Here is a 21,019-nt window from a genome sequence, read left to right as displayed (position 1 = left end):
ATTCTAGTGATGACCCTCCCAGAAGCTGGTAGTGCCAGCGTTGCTTGCTGGGACTTTTGAAGGAGGAAATTAAAGACCTAAGCCCTCCTCTGGGGGAGCTGCTGGTCTGTCTGTTCCTTTTCTTGGCCAAGGACCTGCACAGATGAAGGGTTGCAGGAGGGAGTCAGTAAGAGGGGAAGGAGGGTCTGAGCAGGTGTTCCCTGGGCTGGGGGTGTGGGTGTGCTGACCTCACCGTGGTCAGACCACAGCTGTATGGAGCTGTGCAGTCTCCAGGGTCTCAGTGCGCACATAGAGCTCTGTTCCCTTTCCCACCTCTTCCTTCCCTCCAGGCTGCCACGTCCACAGGGGAGATTGCTTAAGAAATTAGTGGAATGCAGTTAGCAGAAATTCTCTGATGTGGTTTAGAGGTTTCCTTTGTCAGATATCTTGACTTCTTACCTGGACCAGTAAAGCGGAGGGCTTGGCAGGGTCTGTGTTTCCTCTACAGGGCAACTTTAACCCCAGCAGAATGGGACTCTTCCATCCAAATGCTGCTCTCTGTTCCTCATCACCAAATGCTGATTCAAATGTCTCCTCCTTCAGGGTCAAGATGTCTTCTTTGTCCACAGTTAGGCCCATGAGAAAGTATCACACAGAAATTTAGAAATATCACCTAAACAAGGGGGAACTTTTTTTTTGTTTTGTCTGGGATAGGAAGGCTTATTCTTAGAGGTTGGGCATCCCTTGGAAGGCGTGCCCTGCAGAGCCTGACCTGATGGATCGCTTTCTGGACCTTCAGGAGAGCATTTGTGGTCATGGGATTGGATTATAGGGAGAAGGAGTGGGAGAGAGAGAGTTGCAAGATGATGGCTGGCCCAGGCTAAAGCTAGGAGCCTTCCAGAGGTCTTTCCTCCAGTGGCAGTAAGGAGAATAGATGGGAAGGGGGGTTTCAAATGGCTCAGATGTAGTGTGCCCTGCGCTGAAAAAGCCTCCTCTTCCCTGCACTACGTAGGCCCAGCTGTCCAGAGACTTCGTGTAGTTGCTCCACTGGAAGCATGTTCCTGGTACAGTACCTCTTAACCCTCCCCTGCTGGGACTTAGTCTAGGGCTACAGCACTCACCTGCTGATGGAGAGTCAGCTGGCCAGTGGCAGGCACCGGGTGGGGAGGGACAGCTATAAGTTGGAGAGAGCTTGCTGCATCTAAATGGGCCCCTTTTACTCAGTCTAGTCAGCTGTGGCCACGCAGAAATGCAGACAGTGACATCAGATTTTCTAAGTTTTCAAGAGAAAGGCCAGTCTGACTTTTTATTTGTATTTTATTTGTACCTATCCACTTTTTAAAATGTTTGGTAACTAATTAAAATTTCTTAAAAATAAAGGGAAGGCCAGATGAGACTTATTTTTGCTCTTACAAACCATCAGCAATGTCTTCAGGTATAAACTCTTTCTCCTAGGAGTCAAAAGTGAGGAGAAAGTGCAGAAGGCAGATGTTAGCTACCAGAGGTGGGTGGCAGGAAGAGTTGCTCTGAGATACAGGAGTATTGAGCACCAGAAAATTGAGGAACTGTTTAGAGGAGACATTGATAATGCTATCACCGGACCTCATGTTGGACCTGCTCTCTGTCGTTGAAGGTTGGTGGTTCCTGTGCAGGGTGGAAGAAGCTGAGGGGTGGGAGGAGGATAAGGGACTAAAAGAATATCCATCTTTTATTTGCTTGCAGCTGGGAAACCTTAGGAAGATGGTCAGTAGTGACCTTTGTACCTTTCCAAGTCCTCAGAAAGCAGTAGGACACAAGCTTTCACCCTTACAGGTATATAAACTAGCTTAAAATGCAAATTCCTAGGCCCTATTCCTATAGATTTCCATTCAGGAGGTAGAGGTGGGCCCTGGGACTCTAATTTAATAAATGCCCCTTTGATGTGAAGGAGGGTAAGTAGATAGCGGAGTCAGACAGAGCTGTGCCCACATTCCTGCCCTGTTCGTTCACTAGGTGAGTGATCTCGGGCCATTCAATCTCTCTGAACCTAAATTTCCTGATTAGAAAACTTGTCCTGGAGAGCGGTGAGAGCTGAATTAGAAGATGATTAGAGGTAATACAGAGTCCTGGCTCCAAGCTGGGGCACTGGTGCAGGCTACCTGGCTCAAATTCCTGCTGGGCCACTTTCTAGCCTAGTGACTCAAGGCAAGCTGTTTAAGTGCTCTGTACCTTGATTTTCTTGGTAACATGTAAATAATAATAGTATCTACTTCTTAGGGTTGTTCCTAGGATGAAGTGATTTAATACATGTGAAGTGCTTATAACTTCAGCTGTTACAGAAAGAATTTAGGAACATGTCTTAATAAATGTACCTTTGCCTTTCCCGAGGTCCTCTACCATGGGTAACAAATAGGTTAAGGCCTACTTCAAATGTCACCTCCCTATGAGGCATTCCCAGGGTCCAGTTTTTACCTGACTCTTCTCCCTTTATAGTTATATCCTCCGAGGGCAGAGACCGTGTCTGAATGTTTTTATATCCTAGTGCCTTTGCACAGTGCTTGCATAGAGCAAATGTATTGAATGACAGTAGTAACAGGGAGTTTAAAGATGACTCAAGGCCGGGAATGGACTGGTTGTTTTCCAAATACCTCGAGCAGCATGACCTGGAAGAAAAACCATTTATTAAGCTTCTGTGCCAGGCAATCACATGAGGTAGATCATGTTATTATTATTGCTCTTAGGGTGAAAAAGTTGAGTCTTTGAAACTCACTTGTGCAATGTCACTTAACTACCAGTTGGTGGAGGCAGGGTTGGAATTAGTTATCTGACCCCAAGTCAGGTGTTCTTCCTGCTGCCCCTCAAGTACCAGGGTTAGTGGTTTCTTTGTCTCGTCTCAATGCAGAGTTTGTAGAACAATTTTAGGAGTACCTTATTATATATAGTCCTTTTTCTGGACAGTCCTGACTTTTCAGATGGTTGTCTATAATTTGTCAGAGTTGGGTTTTTGAGCTACTCATGACTGGTGATAGATGCTAACTGAACAATTTCATTTTCTAAACATGAAGTTTCTGCCTGGACTTTGCATCGAAGGGCCTGAGAACTAACAAAACAGCCTCTCAGCCCCCTTCTCTGCTCCATTCCCAATGGGTATTTCCTCTACTGGGAGTATCTTCTCTCCGTGCAGCCAGGCTAGCTGAGATGTCAAACTGAAAGACTAGCTGAGAGCCTGGAGTTGCTCTTAGGGCCCTGGAAGAAGCAGTGTCCCCCTGGAAGCCATCCATGCGCAGTGTGCAAGTCTCAGCTTCAGGTGTAAAGGGTTAGCCTGGTCCTTAGTTTCTCAAGCCCCTAGATTATTCCCTGATCTCACAGACCTGGCCTAGAGAGAGCAGGTGGGAGGAAGGATGACAAGTTGGCATCTCTCTTCTTCTGACAGAATGGGCCTGTCTGGGGTTTTCGGCGGGGCCTGCCCAACATGCCTGAACTCCAAGGCTACTTTTTTGAGAATAGCAGCTGTGCTCTTGCAGAAGTGTGATCAAGAATCCTTGCCATGGGCCTCGTAGAAATTTTGATCCACTCCTCTCTTGGTTACCTCTTCCCAGGCTTTTTCTTCTTGGCCCAAGCAAATGTCAGAGTCATCTGTATTTTTCCTTCTTACTAAGTTGGCTCTGTGTTCTCATATTCAACGACATGAAAGCATTTCTGAGCAGTGGGCCCACCCTCCTTAGATCGGAAATTCGGGGAAAGAAAGAATATATTTTTTATCATGTTATTTTAATATCTTTCAGTTTCTGGTCTTTCCACAGATCTTCTGCCCTTTCCCTGAGGACTTGCCCTGGAGCTGCTAGAGCAAGTCTAGTGTTGTTTTGATGGGTTATGATGGTTATTGTGACCATTGTTACCATGGGCACTGTGCTCCCTGAGGACCCTGAGAGCTGGCCTGGGAAAGCTTCCAGAGGCTGCCTCTCTTCTCCTTCTTCTGTTGCACACACAGCCATATGCCAAGCACTTCACTTGGCACTGGGTTGGGGCAGATAAAAATCTCATGAGAGCCGGTGTGCACAGAGGCTCTGGTGGCAGGCTTGACTTCTGCTTATCCTCAGTATCATCATCATCATCGTCATCATCACTAACATGCTGTATACTTAGGTTTATAAAGATTCCCCCCACCAACAACTAGAGAAAGCTTTTATCTACTTTGTGAAGGATAAAAGTGAGGCTTAGGTTTGGTTTTCTTGTCACCGAGACCAATCACTTATTTGCACCAAGGTAATAAGTAAGATGGCCTCTAGTAATAAGGTCTTTTAGTGGCTGTAAATAAATCTGTTTAACTTTCCCATCCCAGTGCACTTCATTTTGGGAATGCTTGGTGTATCATTTGTGTTCTTTCTAACATCCACTCTCCAGCGCACTTAAAAGATTTTTTTTTGCCCTTAGGTTTTATTTTAACGGCTATATTGAGATGTAATTCACATATTATAAAAATCGCACATTTCTGTTGTTTTTAGTTTATTCACAGAGCTGTGCAACCATCACCATGATCTAATTCCAGTACTTTTTTTTTCACCTCAAAAAGAAACCCATACTTATTGCAGCCATTCCCTCTTCTGCCACTTTCAACCCAACCTAGGCAACCACTAATTTACTTTCTGTCTCTATAGATTTGTCTATTCTGGACATTTTGTAAAAATGGCACCAGGGTTCTTGCATATTATAGAGTGTATCACTACTTCTCATTCCTTTTTATGTCTGAATAATGTTCCATTGTATGGATATACCCCATTTGGTTTATGCTTTCATCCATTGATGGACATTTAGATTGTTTCTACTCTTTGGCTATTATGAATAATGCTGTTATGAACATTTGTGTATAGGCATTTTGTGGGCACAGTGTTTTTATTTCTCTTGGATATAGACATAGGAGTGGATCATGCGAGGTCATATGGTTACTCTGTACAACTTTTCTGAACACCGAACTGTTTTCCAAAATGGCTGCACCATTGTACATTCTCGCCAGCAATAAATGAAGGTTCCAGTATCTGCACAGCCTTATTAGCATTTGTTTTTATCTGTCTGTTTCATTATAGCCATCCTGGTGGGTGTGAGGTTATATTACTTCATTGTAGTTTGGATTTCTGTTTCCCTGATGACTGGTGATTGTTTTGTCAGCTGACTGGCTGATTTTATATCTTTGGAGAAATGCCTATTCAAATCCTTTGTCCAGTTTTTAATTGGGTTGTTTGTCTTTGTTATTGAATCGAAAGAATTCTTTATACATTCTGGATACAAGCTCCTTAGCAGATATATGATTTGCAAATAATTTCCCCCCCATTTATGGGTGTCTTTTCAATTTCTTGGTGGCATTTTTATAGCACAAACATTTTTAATTTTGATATAATGCAGTTTATGTCTTTTTTTGGTGCTGGTCCTTTTGTTACCAGATCTAAGAAACCATTGCCTAATCTCATGTTACAATGATTTACCCCTGTTTTCTTCTAAGCTTTGGTTTTGTAATTTTTTACTGTTACATTTAGGTCAGAGATCCATTTTTACTTATTTATTTATTTATTTATTTATTTTTGTATGGTATAAGGTAAGCGTCCTACTTTACTTTTTGCATATGAATATCCAGTTGTCCTAGCATCATGGGTTGAAAAGAATTCTTTCCCTATTGAATAGTATTGGCATCCTTGTTGAAAACCAATTGACCACGAACATTTGGGTTTATTTCTGGACTCTCAGTTTTATTCCCTTGATCTCTGTTTTTATTCTTATGTCTGTATACACTGTCTTGATTACTGTAGTTTTGTAGTATGTTTTAGAATTAGTCTGAGTTCACTAACTTTATTCTTCTTTTTCAAGATTGTTCTGAATCCCTTGGATTGCCATAAAATTTTAGGACCAGTTTGTCAGTTTCTGCAGTTGATGGATATTCTGTTCAATTTATAAATCAATTTGGGGAATATTGCCATCTTAACGATTTTGAATTTTCTGATCCATGAACATGGGATGTCTATTTATTTATGTCTTCTTTAATTTCTTTCAATGATGTTTTATACTTTGCACTATACAAGGCTTACATTTCTTTTGCTAAATTTATTCCCAAGTATTTTTGTAAGTATTCTTAGAAATATTTTTTTCTGCTCTTATTAATGGAATTGTTTTTCTTGATTTCATTTTCAGATTTTTCATTGCCAGTGGTTGGAAGGAAAATTGATTTTTAAAATATTACTCTGTATCCTGCAAACTTGCCTGACTTTATATATTAGTTTAAGAGTTTTTAATGGACTCCTTTGGATTTTCTGTGTACATGAGTATATCATCTGCAAATAAGAGATAATTCTACTTCTTCATTTCCAATCTGGATGTATTCTTAAGTTTTAACCTTTTTCCTTCTTTCATTATTTTAACATGAAATAATGTTCCCCAAAGAATAATGATATATTTGCTAACTCTGTATGGTACATGCATGGACCTTTTTCACTTTGTCAGTTTTTTTGACTTAATTTTAATGAATATTAGAAAAAATACAGCTCATAATTTTATGGTGTTGGCTCAAATGTTACTGTGTTAGAATATTCCTCCCTGAACCTTCTATTTCAAATAACAGATCTTCACTGTCCCTCTACCTTGCTTCATTTTCTTCTTTATACTACTTATCATCATCATACGTATTATACATAAATGTACAGTGATGTATCACACACATGTGACATGTGCAGGCTTATTGTTTGTTTTTCCTGTGATGTGATCTCCCTGAGGGCAGAGACTTTGTTTCATTCTTTGTTGGATGGTTGTGCGTAGGACGTAGGTGCTCAGTAAATATTTGTTGAATGACTAAATGATTAATTATATTGAACAAGGTTAAATCTTTAAGACAAGCAAGTTAGTTTCAAGTTGGTTCAAGAAAAATACTGAATAAATAGTTATTCAGGAGGTATGCAAATAGGATGAATTTGCCAAAGCTCTATGGCATGCTAGAAGTTTGGGAATCTTTAAGAAATGAGAAGAGGTAGGATGGAAATGGAGTTTTGTCATTTTCTGTGAAGTGATTAGTTATGTGTTAGCTCACAGACTCATTGCCTAGACCAGATGAGGGATCCCTTGAGGCTCTTAAGCTATAACACATGGAATTAAATCTATGTGGGAAAGTGGTTCCTGCCACCCGCCACAGAAACCCTCTTAGCAGTTTTGGAGGTCATCTGGAAATGTTTGAGGTACTTTTGGCTGCCTGTGGAAACTTGGCTAATAGGCCTTGTCTTCTTTGCAGGGCTCTGGGTTTGCAGAGAGCAGAAATGACCATGACTGCCAACAAGAATTCCAGCATCACCCACGGAGCTGGAGGCACTAAGGCCCCTCGGGGGACTCTGAGCAGGTGAGTAGGGGAGCACTCTTGGGAGAATGGAGTTCACTGGAGGGTGGCATCAAGGGGCAGCCAAATGTCTTGAGTCCAAAATATAAATGCTTATCGTCATGACTCTGACACTTGTCCAGGTGAATGACCTGGGCCCAAGTTGTGCTGACTATGAAGCAAAACCCATCTCTAATATCTATGCCATTTTCCAGTTGTATAAGTGTCCATAGGAGAGAGCAAATGGACCCTTTACAGACTTTGATTTGTACTATTGGAGGAGCCTAAAGCTCCAGGAACTGAGCCAGAAAGAAGAGCTGACATTCTCCCAGCTATATCCTTTTCCTTAAGATGAGGACAGCTTGGGGACTGTGCCTGAGCTAGGCTACACTGTAGTGAGGGATGTTGACCATACTGGGGATCGGGGTGGGGAGACAGTTATGCATGTTAGCACAAGTTGCAAGCAGAAGTCTAGGTTCTACAGGAATTTAGGCCGGACTGTAAACAAAGAAGCTTGGGGAATTTTAGTCAGTGTAAGCTATAATTCACTTTCTTGGTTTGGTCTTCTTCTTTATAAAGTGGAATGTAGAATTCTAGATAGAAAAACCACAGATTTTGAAATCATATACAGTTGGCTTCAAGTCCAAGCTCTAACTACTCCCCAGATAGTGAGATCTCAGGATATTTTCTTATGCCCTCCAAAATTTTGGATACTCATCTATGAAATAATAATACTAGTATGTACCTCACAGAGTTGCTGTGAGGATTAAATGAGATAATATATGTCAGTGCCTAGCATAGTTTCTGGCATAAAGCTTCTCAATAAATGTTAGCTCTGTTCCTATGATGGGATAAAAGCTTCCAGAGCTGGGAGATTGACATATAGCTCTCACCGGGGCTTCTCAAGTTTGGTTCAGGGCTGGATGCTAATGTCCTAGAATAACCTCCGGGCTCTTTTATTAAAGCCATGTACCTTTCCTAACCCCCTTTGCCGAAGCTAAGGGGGATAAATTTGGCTTTGGGGATCTCAGCCTCTAGAATGGGTAGCTGTGAGGAGGATGCTCCGCTTAGGTTGGGGTAGGGCTAGTTACGTTCTGGGTGTCCAGGCTGTGAATCGCCAGGTTTACACACTTCATAGCACTCACCATAGCACATACCCTCCCCAGTGTCCATAACCCAGCCACCCTCTCCCCACCCTCTCCCTACCCTCCTACCTCTGACAACCCTCAGTTTGTTTTGTGAGATTAAGAGTCTCTTATGGTTTGTCTCCCTCCCAATCCCATCTTGTTTCATTTATTCTTTTCCTAACCCCCAAGCCCCCCACATTGCATCTCCACTTCCTCATATCAGGGAGATCATATGACCGTTATCTTTCTCCGATTGACTTATTTTGCTAAGCATAATACCCTCTAGTCCACCCACGTCGTGGCAAATGGCAAGATTTCATTTCTTTTGATGGTTGCATAGTATTCCATTGTATATATATACCATATCTTCTTTATCCATTCCTCTGTTGATGGACACCTGGGTTCTTTCCATAGTTTAATAGCCCAGTTTTGATTGTCAGGGTAGGTAGGAGGAGGAAATCTAAGCCTTTTCATTTGACCACCGAAGTTCTGTTCTTTGCCGGGTTTTGGTCTCTTGGAGCAGGTTTCCCTTTCTCTTTGTTAATGAGGCAGCATGGGCATGTTTCTTCACCCTCAGCTGCCAGATATACCCTCCCTACATAGGGTTCGCACCCCAGCTCATAAGATTTGGTTGCATCCAGTCTTGGGAGTGAGAGGTGGGATTCTCCAAGCTCCCCTGGATTTCAGAGGCCAGGCATTATGATTTTGGTGTGGATGACCTAGAGTGAGAATAGAAGCAGTGTGGTGACTTGCAAATAAGAAATTATTGTGTTTAAAGCTAATTCAGCTACCTAAATGGGGTGAACTTTGCTACGTGTTGCTCTCAGGAGATTTCACTTGTGCTATAAGGCCTGGCAGGCTGTAGGGGCATTTCTCAGAAGGCTCATCATGCCTTCTGATTTCCTTGACAGCTTCTTCACTGTGAAACTCCAGCATCCGGGTCACTGCCCCATGGAGGTACAGGCTATCAGTATTGTGTTTGGGAATATTGCTTCTGGATGTAGGTGTGAGAAACCTGGGTGCCTGTGAAAGTGTAGACTTCTTGGGGTCATGGACTTTGGTTGACTTCTTTTCTTCTCCCTTGAGCCTGGAACAAAGCCTGGTATGTGGAAGATGATAACTATTTATTGGCCAGTTGATTAGATGTCTGGGAGAAGAGCCTCTTGTAGCATAGCCTGCTGTGCTATTTGAGTCCTCATAGTACCTCTCTCATAGGTCTTAGCAACTTCGGGCTCCCTTTCCATTCAGTTCCGAGGCTCTTAGAAAGGCAGAACTGAAAGGAACCTTAGAGCTCATTCAGTTGAACCCACTTGTTTTACAGATTGGGAAGCTGAGACCTAAGACAAGGAGAGGCCCTCCCTCCAAACACAAAGCTAAAGGGAGAGAGAACTTAAGGCTAGCTGTCTTGGTCCTGTTGTTTTACTACACCACTCCATTCACCTCCCTCTAAACATTCCTGGGATCTTCCTGCTCAAAAACTGTTGTCAAGTATGATATGGTCAAACTTGGCCTGGCTTTCGTAAGGTTTGTCTACTGCAAACCTTACCTTTCTGCAAGTTTAGCTGCAAGAGTTACTTCATTCAAAGTGTTTTCTTAACCCCCCAGTGAAGAAGGATTTCCCTCCCCTCTGTATTCACTCTTGGAACCCTTGTTTTGGAGCGTCCAGATGGCACTTCTTATACAGTACCTCCTAGGGTGCATTTCATGGGGGTCTTATTTCCACTACTCTGTTGGAACTCTTTGGAGGCCCAGCACATACTCTTTTGGAATGTTAGAGTTGGAGGGGTCTTGGAATTCATCCAGTTACTTGATGTTACATATGAGGAAGCTAAACCCACATAGCTAATTGACTGTGGAACCATAATTTCAACTCATATGTGCAGGTTTTGGGGGTCCTACTGCTAAAGTGGGCACTGATCTGGGCTCACTGTCTTAGCATTCAGGAAGAGGGTAAGATCTAGCAGATAGGGAAACTCTCCTGAGAGTGGTGGCCGTGGGTAAAAGATGGTGCTGCAGAGCCTGTTCTGATGTGGCAGGCCACCTCTCTGGAGGACCTGTGGCCTTAGCCCCCTGTTACCTGAGATGCTTCCTAGAATCCAACCGTGACATGAGTAAAATTTGCCTGGATATTTATTGCTGCGTAACAAACAGCCCTAAACTTAGTGGCTTAAAACCTTAACAGTCACTTATTTTGCTCATGAATTGCAGTTTGGGTAGGGCTCGTTAGGGAAAGCTTGTCTCTATTCCTTGCAACACTGGTGACTCAGTGGCTAGGGGCTAGAGTCATCTGAAGACTTGTTACTTACGTGTCTGTTGATGCTGGCAGTCAGCTCGGACATCAGCTGGGGACCACCTACGTGTGGCCTCTGTGTTTGGTTACATACTTTTATAGCATGATGTCCGGGTTCCAAGAGTGAGCATCTCAAGAGAAGTAGGCAAAAATGCATGACATTTTAATGACCTAGCCACAGAAGTTGTGTGGTATCTTTTCTGTTTTACCCTGTTGTTTAAGGTGATAACGAAGGTCTGCCCAAGTTCAATGTAAAGAACTCTGCACCCCAGTTCCAATGTGGAATTGCCGAACCACTAGGCAATTCTCTGACACCAGTTGGATGCCCTACAATTCAACTCCAACCTGAGACTCTCTCAGTCCCACAGACTGCCCTTTGGCTCAGATGCCAGTCCCAAGCCCAGGTTGTTTCCTGTGCTTTTGACAGACTGGCTAAACATCAGAGCTTCCCATGACCCCCTCCTTGGGTTCATGAATTTCCTAGAGGGGTTCACAGAACTCAGAAAACCCATCTACTCACTAGATTACCATTTTATTACAAAGGATATTAATGGGTACAAATCAACAGCCAGATGAAGAGATATATAGGGCGAGATCTCAAATAAAGGATTTTTTTGTCCTGGGGAGCTTGGGCCTTGCACAGTGGCATGTGGCAGCATTCTGATTCACTAACCTGGAACTTCTCTGAACCCTGCCCTTTTGGGTTTTTATGGAGTTTTCAGTTGCATAGGCATGATTGATGAGATCACTGGCCATTGGTGTCTGACTCAACCTCCAGCCGGTCTCCCCTTCCTGGAGTTCTGGGGAGGATGACAACTGAAAGTTCCAATCCTCTAATCACAAGGTTGGTTTTCCTGGCAAACAGCCCCCATGCTTAGGTGTAGTCCAGAAGTCACTTCATTAGCATGAAAGACACCTTGATCGCTGTCATCACTTAGGCAATTCCAAGGGTTTTAGGAGCTCTGTGCCAGAAATGGGACTAAGACCAATTCTATATTTCTTATTATAAATCACAACATCACACAAGTGGAGGGAAAATAATTCCCACCTGATGAGAGGAATATCCACTTCACATCGTTAGAAGGGCATGTGAGATGGGATAGGTCGTGGTCACTGTCTTTGGAATACGCAACTGGCCATAGTCTGCCCTCTGATCACAAACTTCACGTCCTTCCCCAATGTGAAATACGCTCAATCTCTCCCCGAACTTCCCAAGTCTCATCTTGTTCATGGCATTAGCTCGAAGTCTAAGATCTCATCACGTGAGTCAAGTTCAGGTATAGATGAAACGCTTTGGGTGCAGTCCCTTTCTCTCATTGTGTGCAGTTCCTTGGGTACTATTTCTCTTGATGTGTAGACCTGTAAACTGAAGAGAGTATGTATCTGCCACCCAAGATACCCTGTTGGGACAGGCCCAGAATAACTGCTATAGATTGCCCTCTTCACGGAGAGGGAAACTGGAGACTGCTCAGCAGTTACTGGCCCATTGTAATTCTCATACAGAGTGAGGCACGAGTGACTGGAAGCCTTCTTTAGGTCCTGGTTTTACTGCCTGGGAGGCATTTACCTTGTCTCTGGCTCCCCCCTCAGGGCTTTGAGTTCTGCCCTGACTCTGACTCTGCCTTTTCTATCAAAGGTAGCTCTTTCGTATAGGTGAGTAGTTTTCTCCATCTGCTTCATGTCCATAATATTTCAAGTGTCCAGAGTCTTCCCTTCATTTTATACTGTCTCTGTGCTTTCCAGTACTAGCCAATATATTTCATTTAAAAACTTCGTGGGTTTCTTTTGAATCCCTTTATAACGCACTGAAGTCGACAGGAGGCCATGTACAGATCCCTTTACCGTGAGTCCCTTCCCGCGTTGGGTTCCCTGGGAGAGTGCTCTGGGACAGGGGTTCTCAAGAGTCCCTGAAGCCTTACCATTTGCAGAGGATCTGCGAGGCCCACCCTTCAAATCATTAGAAGGCCTTTTGTCTGTCTGTCCCTGAGATTCTCTGAGGCAATGCTTGAAACCATTTTGTTAGGTCTTGACAAAGGATTTTTTAAGATTAGACAAGGGTCTAGTCCTACTCTAGCTCTTTTTCAAAGAGGTTTATTGAGGGATAATTAAACTACAGTAAACTGAACCCTTTAAAGTGTATGGTCTGATCAGTTCACACACCCGCACGCTCACGCACACACATAGTAAAACTCCCAGTACAATCTGGAAGCCATTTCTTAATTTGAGAATTCTTTCCTGTCTAGAGAGACAGAAACAAGTGTTATTTTCTAACCCAGAAAGCCCTTTCTCGTTTCTGTTTCCTTTCCGTGTTGCTTGAAAACGAAACAGTCCCTTTTCTGGCTCCTCTCTTCCGTCTTACACTGTAGGCAGCTAGACATCGGATGGCACCCGCAGTGCTCTGCTCCAAGATACTTAAAGCTGGATCATTGAATTAGGTAGATTTCCCATTTTCCATATTGCTTTTGGGGACAGAATTACCAAAGTTTTCAACCTTTTTACGAGGGTCCCCTTCCCTCTAGCTTCTACTAACATTTCCTTACTTTCCCTTAACCCCTCTTGATAGCCTGTCACTCAGTCCCCAAGTCAGTGATTTAGGATTTTGTTTCAACAGCACTAAATTTCTAGGTACCAAAATCTGTTCCACGTATTGACTGCGACATAACTACCCCAGAATTTATGGTGTAAAACAACTATTTTATTATGCTCGCAGACTCTGTGGCTTAGGAGTTCAGAGAACACTGCAGTGATGGCTGGTCCCTGCTCCATGATGTCTGGCACCTTGGCTGGAAGGACTTCAAGGTATAGGGTGACTCACTGACTAGGAGCAGGTGACACCTAGAGGTATCTTGCCTCATGTCTGGGGGTTAATGTTGGCTATTTTGGAACCTCAGCTAGGTCTATTAGAACACTTATATGTACCTTCTCTACGTGGCCTGGGCTTCCTCACAGGATGGGAGATAGGAAGTAGAAGCTGCTAGTTTCTTGAAGCTTGGGCCTGAAAATTGGCGCCGATTCATTTCAGTTATATTCTATTGGTCAGTTGTAGAACCCAGATTCAAGGGAAGGGGTGCTTTTTATAGGAGACATGTCAAAGAATTAAGGGATCATGTTTTAAAACCATTGTAAGTATCTTTAGTATGGTTTTCTGGAGCTACATTTCTCTCCCTGTTGGCTTTGCACAATACCTGGTTCTGCTTTATAAAGCAGTCTCATTTTTACTAGACTAGGGTTTTGGGGATATTCCTGTAAGGCATCATTTTTTACCTGCCTCAGGGATGGCTTCTGTCTTGTAAATACTCTGTGTTCATTGCAGCTACTACTTAGAGGATTTGGGGTTCCTGATCCTCTTTGTGCTTCCCTAGAAATCAGCTGGAAGGTAGACAGATAGGGCTTTGGTAGATTCTTAGGTGTACTTTTGGAAGTGAAAAGGTGACTTAGTTTCTGCTCTGACCCTACCTACCATTCTACTTACTCTGACAAGCTATGGTTGACCTCAAGAGTCTCTGTAGATGGTGACCCATATGTAGTTCCTTGGAGGATGAGGCATCCTGGACCCTGTTGAGGGCTTCCAATCTTTTGAGATGAGGTTGCTTTGGGAACAGGAAGGCCAACTTGTGTCACCCTATCCTTTGGCTTTTTATCAGGACCATCCCAGAGTGGGATGTCAGTGGGAGTTACTGAGCTGAGCCCCTGCTTTGGCCTGGGGGAGCAGGCTTCAGGGCTTGCTAATGGGACTCACGAAGCCTTCCTCTCCTTTCTCCTCCTTGGATGCCTCAGAGTATGGCCTTGAGGGAATGAGTGAGAACATCATCTCCAGAGTTGAGGCAGTCACTGTGTGATGGGCGGATGCTGATGTCCACTGAGTCAACAAGGGCCCACCTTCATTGAACAGCCCTGTATTGGTGAATGGCCAACTCCAAGACTGTTTCACTGGGGAGCAGGCTAGACACCTGTTTAGTAGAGACTAAGCATACTAGAAGCTGGGCTCCATATAACCTTAATCTTCAGATCAAGGCTTGCTTCATGACATCCACAGTCCATCTTGTTACCTCCGGGACTATTTCCTGGACCCACAGGAACCTTCTCCAACTGGCCCCAACTTGGTCCTCTTCCTGACACCGACAATCCCAGAAGCCCTGACAGCAGAACATGATGAGTTCAAAACCTCTTGTCATCAAGGACTAAAGATAGGCTTCCCTCCCAGAGAGCTCTTGGGTGCATTTGGCAATATATGGGGCATCCCTCGGCATGAATGCTTACCACTGTGTTCCTGGAGAATGGCTCAGATCACTAAGCGAAGGGTTGGGTTATGTTCTTAGGAAACAATACCAGAGGGAAGGGCACATAGTTTGCATTTTAACTCCCACCTTCTGTCTATGTATACATATACTGCACATGTTTTTTCTGTAGATTTGTCTTTCTATACCCTTAGTTCATATTCTTTCCTATTCAGTTGTCTTACATATTTGTCTGAGTGTTTATGCTCCTCTGTTTCCTTTAAATTTCCTTTGCATTCTCCCCAGCCTTTCTTCTTTCTTTCTCTTTTTATCTGTTTATCTTACTCCCTCTCCTGTAAATGTTGCTTTTGGCCAGTCACATGCTGCAGTGTTGGCATCCATACCTGTGCTGAGCAGCAGATCTGGCTGCCTGCTGACAAGGCGGTGACATGAGTGCCCAGTTTCACAGTGTCTGCCTCCCCAGGGACAGGCCTGAGGTTTTAGAATAAAGAGCAAAAGATGATCACAGCCCAGGCTTAGGTGTCTTTTAGCTGTGCTGTATTTATTTTTATATTTCTTTTACCTTCCTGGAGGTATTGTGTTCAAGCACTTTTTAAATGTACATCATTTTAGCCACACAGCTAGTTTGTAAGGATACTCAGAGCAAGTGTTTTTACTGTTCAATGGATAAAGAATTGGAGGTCAGAGAATTTAGATGACTTTTCCATGAGCACATCCAGAAAGTGAGGGAATCAGGACCAGAGGAAATCTGGGTCTTTAGACTCTTGGTCTGGTATATGATTTTTGCCTTTATGGGAGAGTGCTTTACAGCTGTGCTGGTCTTCACTAAGTGCTTTATGTAACTTTTTGTGTTGTTCTTCAGGTCACATGTGACAAAGAGGGGGAAACAGGGAAGTCTGTGACTAATATCCTAGGTAGGCGTAAAGAAACCTAGGTTTTAACTATTTATCTTTTATTTACTCATTCAGTCATTCAATATAAATATTAAGTCCCACTAAATTCTAGGTGCAATGCAAAGAGTAAGGGATATCAAGATTAATAAGACACCATCACCACCTTCAACTAGGTCCACTCATCATCTATCTAGTAAGCGATATAGGTGAGGAAACAGTGTAGTCCAATAACATGTTACAAGTACCATAACAGACATTTTTCCAGGTGCAGTGGAGGCATAAAAACTTGGCCATCTCCACCTAGATGAAGGGGGTAGGGTCAAGAGGGATTCCAGAGTGAAGCCACAGAGATATGTACGTGAACAAGCCAGCATCCTAGGCAAAGCAAACAATATGTGAAGGCCTAGAGGCATGAAAGGCGAGAAGTTTGATGCGAGTGGTTTTGGGATTGTATGTAGGAAAAGGCAGATGATAAAGTGAAAATAAGAATCAGATCATGAGGGACCTTGTCATCCATGCCAGTGAATTTGGATAGTGGGGAGTTTCAAGCATGAAGAGTTTTGCATTTTAGAAAGATGTCAGAAGATGTGAGGACTGACTAGAACTAGGTTAAGATTGAAGGCAGAGAGAGAAATTAGATCGTTTTAAGAGTCCTGGTGAAAGATCAGATCTGAACCAAGGGTAGTCATAACAGAGGAGATGAGGAGGAACTGGGTCATTATCCGAGAGATGTGAAGGTTATAGAATTGATAGGACTCAGTCATTAAGTACATCAGTGTGTTTTGGGAAGGAGCTCGGTACAGATGCTTGAAGGAGTAGGAAGCAAAGAACAAATCTGGACCTTTTCTCTCCTCTATGGAATGCACTGGAAAACATGAGGCAGTAAAAGCCAATGATGGAAGCATAGAGCAGCATAGGAATGAGACCATGTGAGAAGACATTCAGCCCAGGTGGGTGGGATTGAGAACAAAAGTGGTTCTGCTGTCTGAGGCCAACCCTTCTAGATGGGCATGGTATCCCCATCCCCTTTACTGCTTGTTTAAGGATATTATTCCGAGTTTGCTCTCTCTTATCCTGCATTGGCAGCTTTTCTCTGTAGTGGATCATTCCAGTCATCATTCAAATCATTCAAGCATACTGCATCATATCTCCCAGCTCAAGCTAGTCAACAAAATGCTTCTATTACACTACATTCGTTCTCTTCTACACACGTCTTCATTTCTTTCTTCTGTTTTTAGGAAAACCCTTTGAAAGAGATGCCCGCACTTTTTGTCTCCACTTCTCATTCCATTTTCTTGAATTCCTTCCAGTCAGGCTTTCCTTCCTACTTCTCCAAAATCTCCTTTCTCAAGATCATAGCATCCTCTGTATTGCTAAATCTAATAATCAGCTGTTTCTGTCTTCCTCTTACTCGATTGTTAGCAAATTTGACTCAGTTGATCACTCCATGTTTTTTGGAGGTCTCCAGTACATCAGTCTTCATGATTTTCTTCCTTCCTTATTACATGCTGTTCTCGGTCAATCTTCTTCACGGGTTCTTCCTCCCTCTACATGACTTTGAAACACTGGAGTGCTCCAGTTCAGGCCTTGGGTTTCTGTAGCTACTGACTCCCTAGATGAGCTCTTATAGTCAGATAGTTTTCTGTCTTTTATTATTGAAGTATGGTTGACAAACATGTTATGTCAGTTTCAGGTGTACAACATAGTGATTTGACAATTCTATACACTATGCAATGCTCACCACAGTGAGTAACCCTACAGTGTTATCACAATATTATTGACCATAGTCCCTATGCTGTACTTTTCATCTCTGTGACTTATTTTTTTTATAGCTGGACGTTTGTACCTCCTAATCCCCTTCACCTATTTTGCCCATCCCCCCACCTCCCTCCCTTTGGTAGCTATCAGTTTGTTCTCTGTGTTTAAGGGTAAGGGTCTGTTTGGGTTTGTTTGTTTGTTTACTTTTTTGTTTTTAGATTCCACATAGAAGTGTAATCATAGGGTATTTGTTTTTCTCTGTCTTATTTCATTTAGCATAAGGCCCTTTAGTTCATCCGTATCATCGCAAATGACAAGATCTCATTCTTTTTTATGGCCGAGTAACATTTTATTGTATGTATATACGTGTGTGTGTGTGTGTGTGTGTGTGTGTGTGTGTGTGTGTGTGTATCATATCTTTGGCTAGCCATTCATCTACTGTTGAATGCTTAGGTTGCTTCCATAGTTTGGCTATTGTGAATAATGCTGCAATAAACATAGGAGTGCATATTTCCTTTTGTATTATTGCTTTCATTTTCATTGGGTAAATACCCGGTAGTAGAATTACTACATCAGATGGTATTTCTATTTTTAATCTTTTGAGGACCCTCCATACTGTTTCCCTAGTAGTTGCACCAATTTACATTCCCACCAAAAGGGCACAAGGGTTCCCTTTTCTCCATATGCTTGCCAATGCTTATTTCTTGTCTTTTTGATACTAGCCATACTTAGTCATATAGTTTTAATAACTATATACTGCTAATGATTCCTAGATGAGGTTTATAACTCTAACTCCATTCTACCAGGTGCTCAGGCCAAAAACCTTGACATCATCCTTGACTTCTCTTTGTCTCTCATACCTTTTATCCAGTTCATCAGCAAATCCTCTTGATATAGCTCTCAAAATAGATTGTTCTCTTCTGCTCCCATTCTAATCCAAGCCATAATAATCTCTTGCTTGGCTTATTGCAGTGTCCTTTAGGTGATCTCCTTGCTGCCACGCTTGCATCCCTGCACTTCATTCTCTGCTGTGAAGTCAGAGCATATCATTTTTCTGCTAACACCCTTTCAAGAGCTTCCTTTCTGTCTCAGAGTAAAAGCCCAAGTGTTATTATTGGCCCATAGGGTGTTCTGATGCAACTGACTAAGCTCCAGCCTTCTGCTCTCCTCACTCCACTCTGTCCACGTTGGGCTTTTTGCTGAGCCCAGAATACAGTATGTAGGTAGTTGCCTCAAGCTTTTGCGCCATTGCTCCTTTTGCCTACAACATTTCTCCCCTGCATAAACTCATTGTTTACTTCCTTAAGACTATATTCACATTGTCCCCAGCAGAGGGGCCTTCCCTGATCTCCCTCACTGTGACTCTCTCTCTCCCTTTAGCCTTTCTTATTCTTCTTCATTGGCTCCATATCCATCTGTTAGTGCTGGTTTGTTTATTGTCTGTTTGCTCTAAACAAATAAAGCCACACTGCTTCCCTCCACCAGACTATAACCTATCAAGAGACTTCATCTAATTTAATCTCTGCTGATCCTTGATGCCTAAAATAGCTCCTGGTATATATTTGGATCAAGGCACCACCATTCATGTAGCTACAGTTTCCCATTGTCCAAGAGAGGGAGAGTTACCTTGCTTTCACTGCCAGCCTGCATTTGAGGAACTGGAAAATAGCTAGAGGAGACTGGCGTCTGTGAGGGAGGGAGCACCCCCTCCCATTTATGTCCAGGAGATGCCACCTGCCATGGGAACACTGCCACAAAGAACCATGCATCCTCATCTCCAGTCCTCAAGCCTCCTTGTTTTCTGGGTTAACAGGTTGTTCCTGAGCCCTCCTTCCACTTGGGGCAAAGACTGATGGAAGCTTATTCTATTATTGGGATTACAGAACTAGCTCCATTTGCAGGGAGTGCCCTGAGGAGATTCTCAGGCCAGAGCTCCTAGTAGGAGAGAGAATGAGATCGAAACAACAAGACCATGGAAGCTGCTCTTTGGGGAAGTGGAGGAGAGAGGCGTGGGGAAGGAAGGTTCAGGGCAGTGGTTCTGCACTGGGATAGGGCAGATCAATTATACACGCAGCTGACCTTTCCTCCCTGCATCATTTTGCTATTAGAACATTTTATTACTTCTCACGTCTCTGTGCATTTACTGGGCAGTCCCTCTTCTGGTTTGCCCTGGAGTCTTTCATGTAGCCAAGTTTGGTTGAGTCCACGATGACCTCTCTCACGTGCCAGGCTCACATTGGGGCTGGCTATTGGCTTCGGGGACCTCGGTTGCGCTCCACATGGCCTCTCATTCTCTGAAAGACTAGCTTGGCTTCCTAACATGACAGTCTCAGGGTAGCATTCCAGGTACGTGAAGGCGGATTCTGCAAGGCCTCCTGAGGCCTCACGTTCGGGACTCAGCTTAATTTCTACTCCATTCTGCTTAGCGAAATAAGTCAATCGGAGAAAGACAACTATCATATGATCTCCCTGATATGAGGAAGTGGAGATGCAACATGGGGGTCTTGGGGGGTAGGAAAAGAGTAAAAGAAACTAGATGGGGTCAGGAGGGAGACAAACCATAACAGACTCTTAATCTCACAAAACAAACTGAGGGGTGCTGGGTGGGAGTGGGGGAGGGAGAGGGTGGTTGGGTTATGGACATTGGGGAGGGTATGTGCTATGGTGAGTGCTGTGAAGTGTGTAAACCTGGCGATTCACAGACCTGTACCCCTGGGGCTAATAATACATTATATGTTAATAAAAAAAAATTTCTACTCCATTCTGTTGGTCAAAGCAAATCACAAGGTCAACCTAGTTTTAAGGGGCAGAAAAATAGAATCCACCTTTTGATAGCATGAGCTGCAAAGGATTTATGGCCAGTTTAAATTTATTCTCTTCCTCTTTCACTCCAGATATTTAGAATCCAAGGACAAAGGTAAGCTCTTTGAAAAAGTTTGCCAAGTGATTATTCAGAATAGCGAGCCCCTTGTTAGTTTAGTAATTATCAAGCTAAGACTGGGTACTATGTGTTAGCCACTGAGCTCAACACTTGATGTGTGTTGTCTCTATTCCTTACAATAACCCCCTGAGATGTGTGATCTTTTAACCTCCATTTTACAGATCAGGACACTAAGATTTAAAGACATAAAGTTATTTGCTCAAGGTCACATAACTCATTAGTAGCTACTCTGAAACGTGAACCCTAAGGCTTTATAATGTTCTTACCCTCTGTTGAGAACAACTGGCCTAGCATAACCTGGTGAAAGACTTAATACTAATGATAATTAACAGTCATAGTGAGTTACAGTGTATGATATCAGTTCACATCCATAGTCTCATTTGCCCATTATGACAGCCCTGTGATATTGTCAGAACAGTTTTAAGGAGTTGAAACTGGAAGCTCAGAGTGAGTGAGTGGCTTTGCT

General features: G+C 43.2%; 1 protein-coding gene across 5 annotated transcripts in view; it reads left to right on the top strand.

Annotated features, from left to right (window-relative positions):
• The window catches only part of DENND2B (DENN domain containing 2B), a 148,368-nt gene that overhangs the window by 89,314 nt on the left and 38,035 nt on the right, over positions 1-21,019 (top strand). For all 5 annotated transcript variants that reach the window (XM_032853414.1, XM_032853415.1, XM_032853416.1 and 2 more), the window contains one exon: positions 7,226-7,330. In XM_032853414.1, coding sequence (XP_032709305.1) covers positions 7,251-7,330 — 80 coding nt within the window. In that variant the 5' untranslated portion in view covers positions 7,226-7,250. The remainder of the gene's footprint in view (positions 1-7,225; positions 7,331-21,019) is intronic.

The sequence above is a fragment of the Lontra canadensis genome, unplaced genomic scaffold (genome assembly GCF_010015895.1).
Source record: "Lontra canadensis isolate GAN:19392208 unplaced genomic scaffold, GSC_riverotter_1.0 scaffold7, whole genome shotgun sequence".
NCBI classification, from domain to species: domain Eukaryota; kingdom Metazoa; phylum Chordata; class Mammalia; order Carnivora; family Mustelidae; genus Lontra; species Lontra canadensis.
This window is presented reverse-complemented; position numbering and strand designations above follow the sequence as displayed.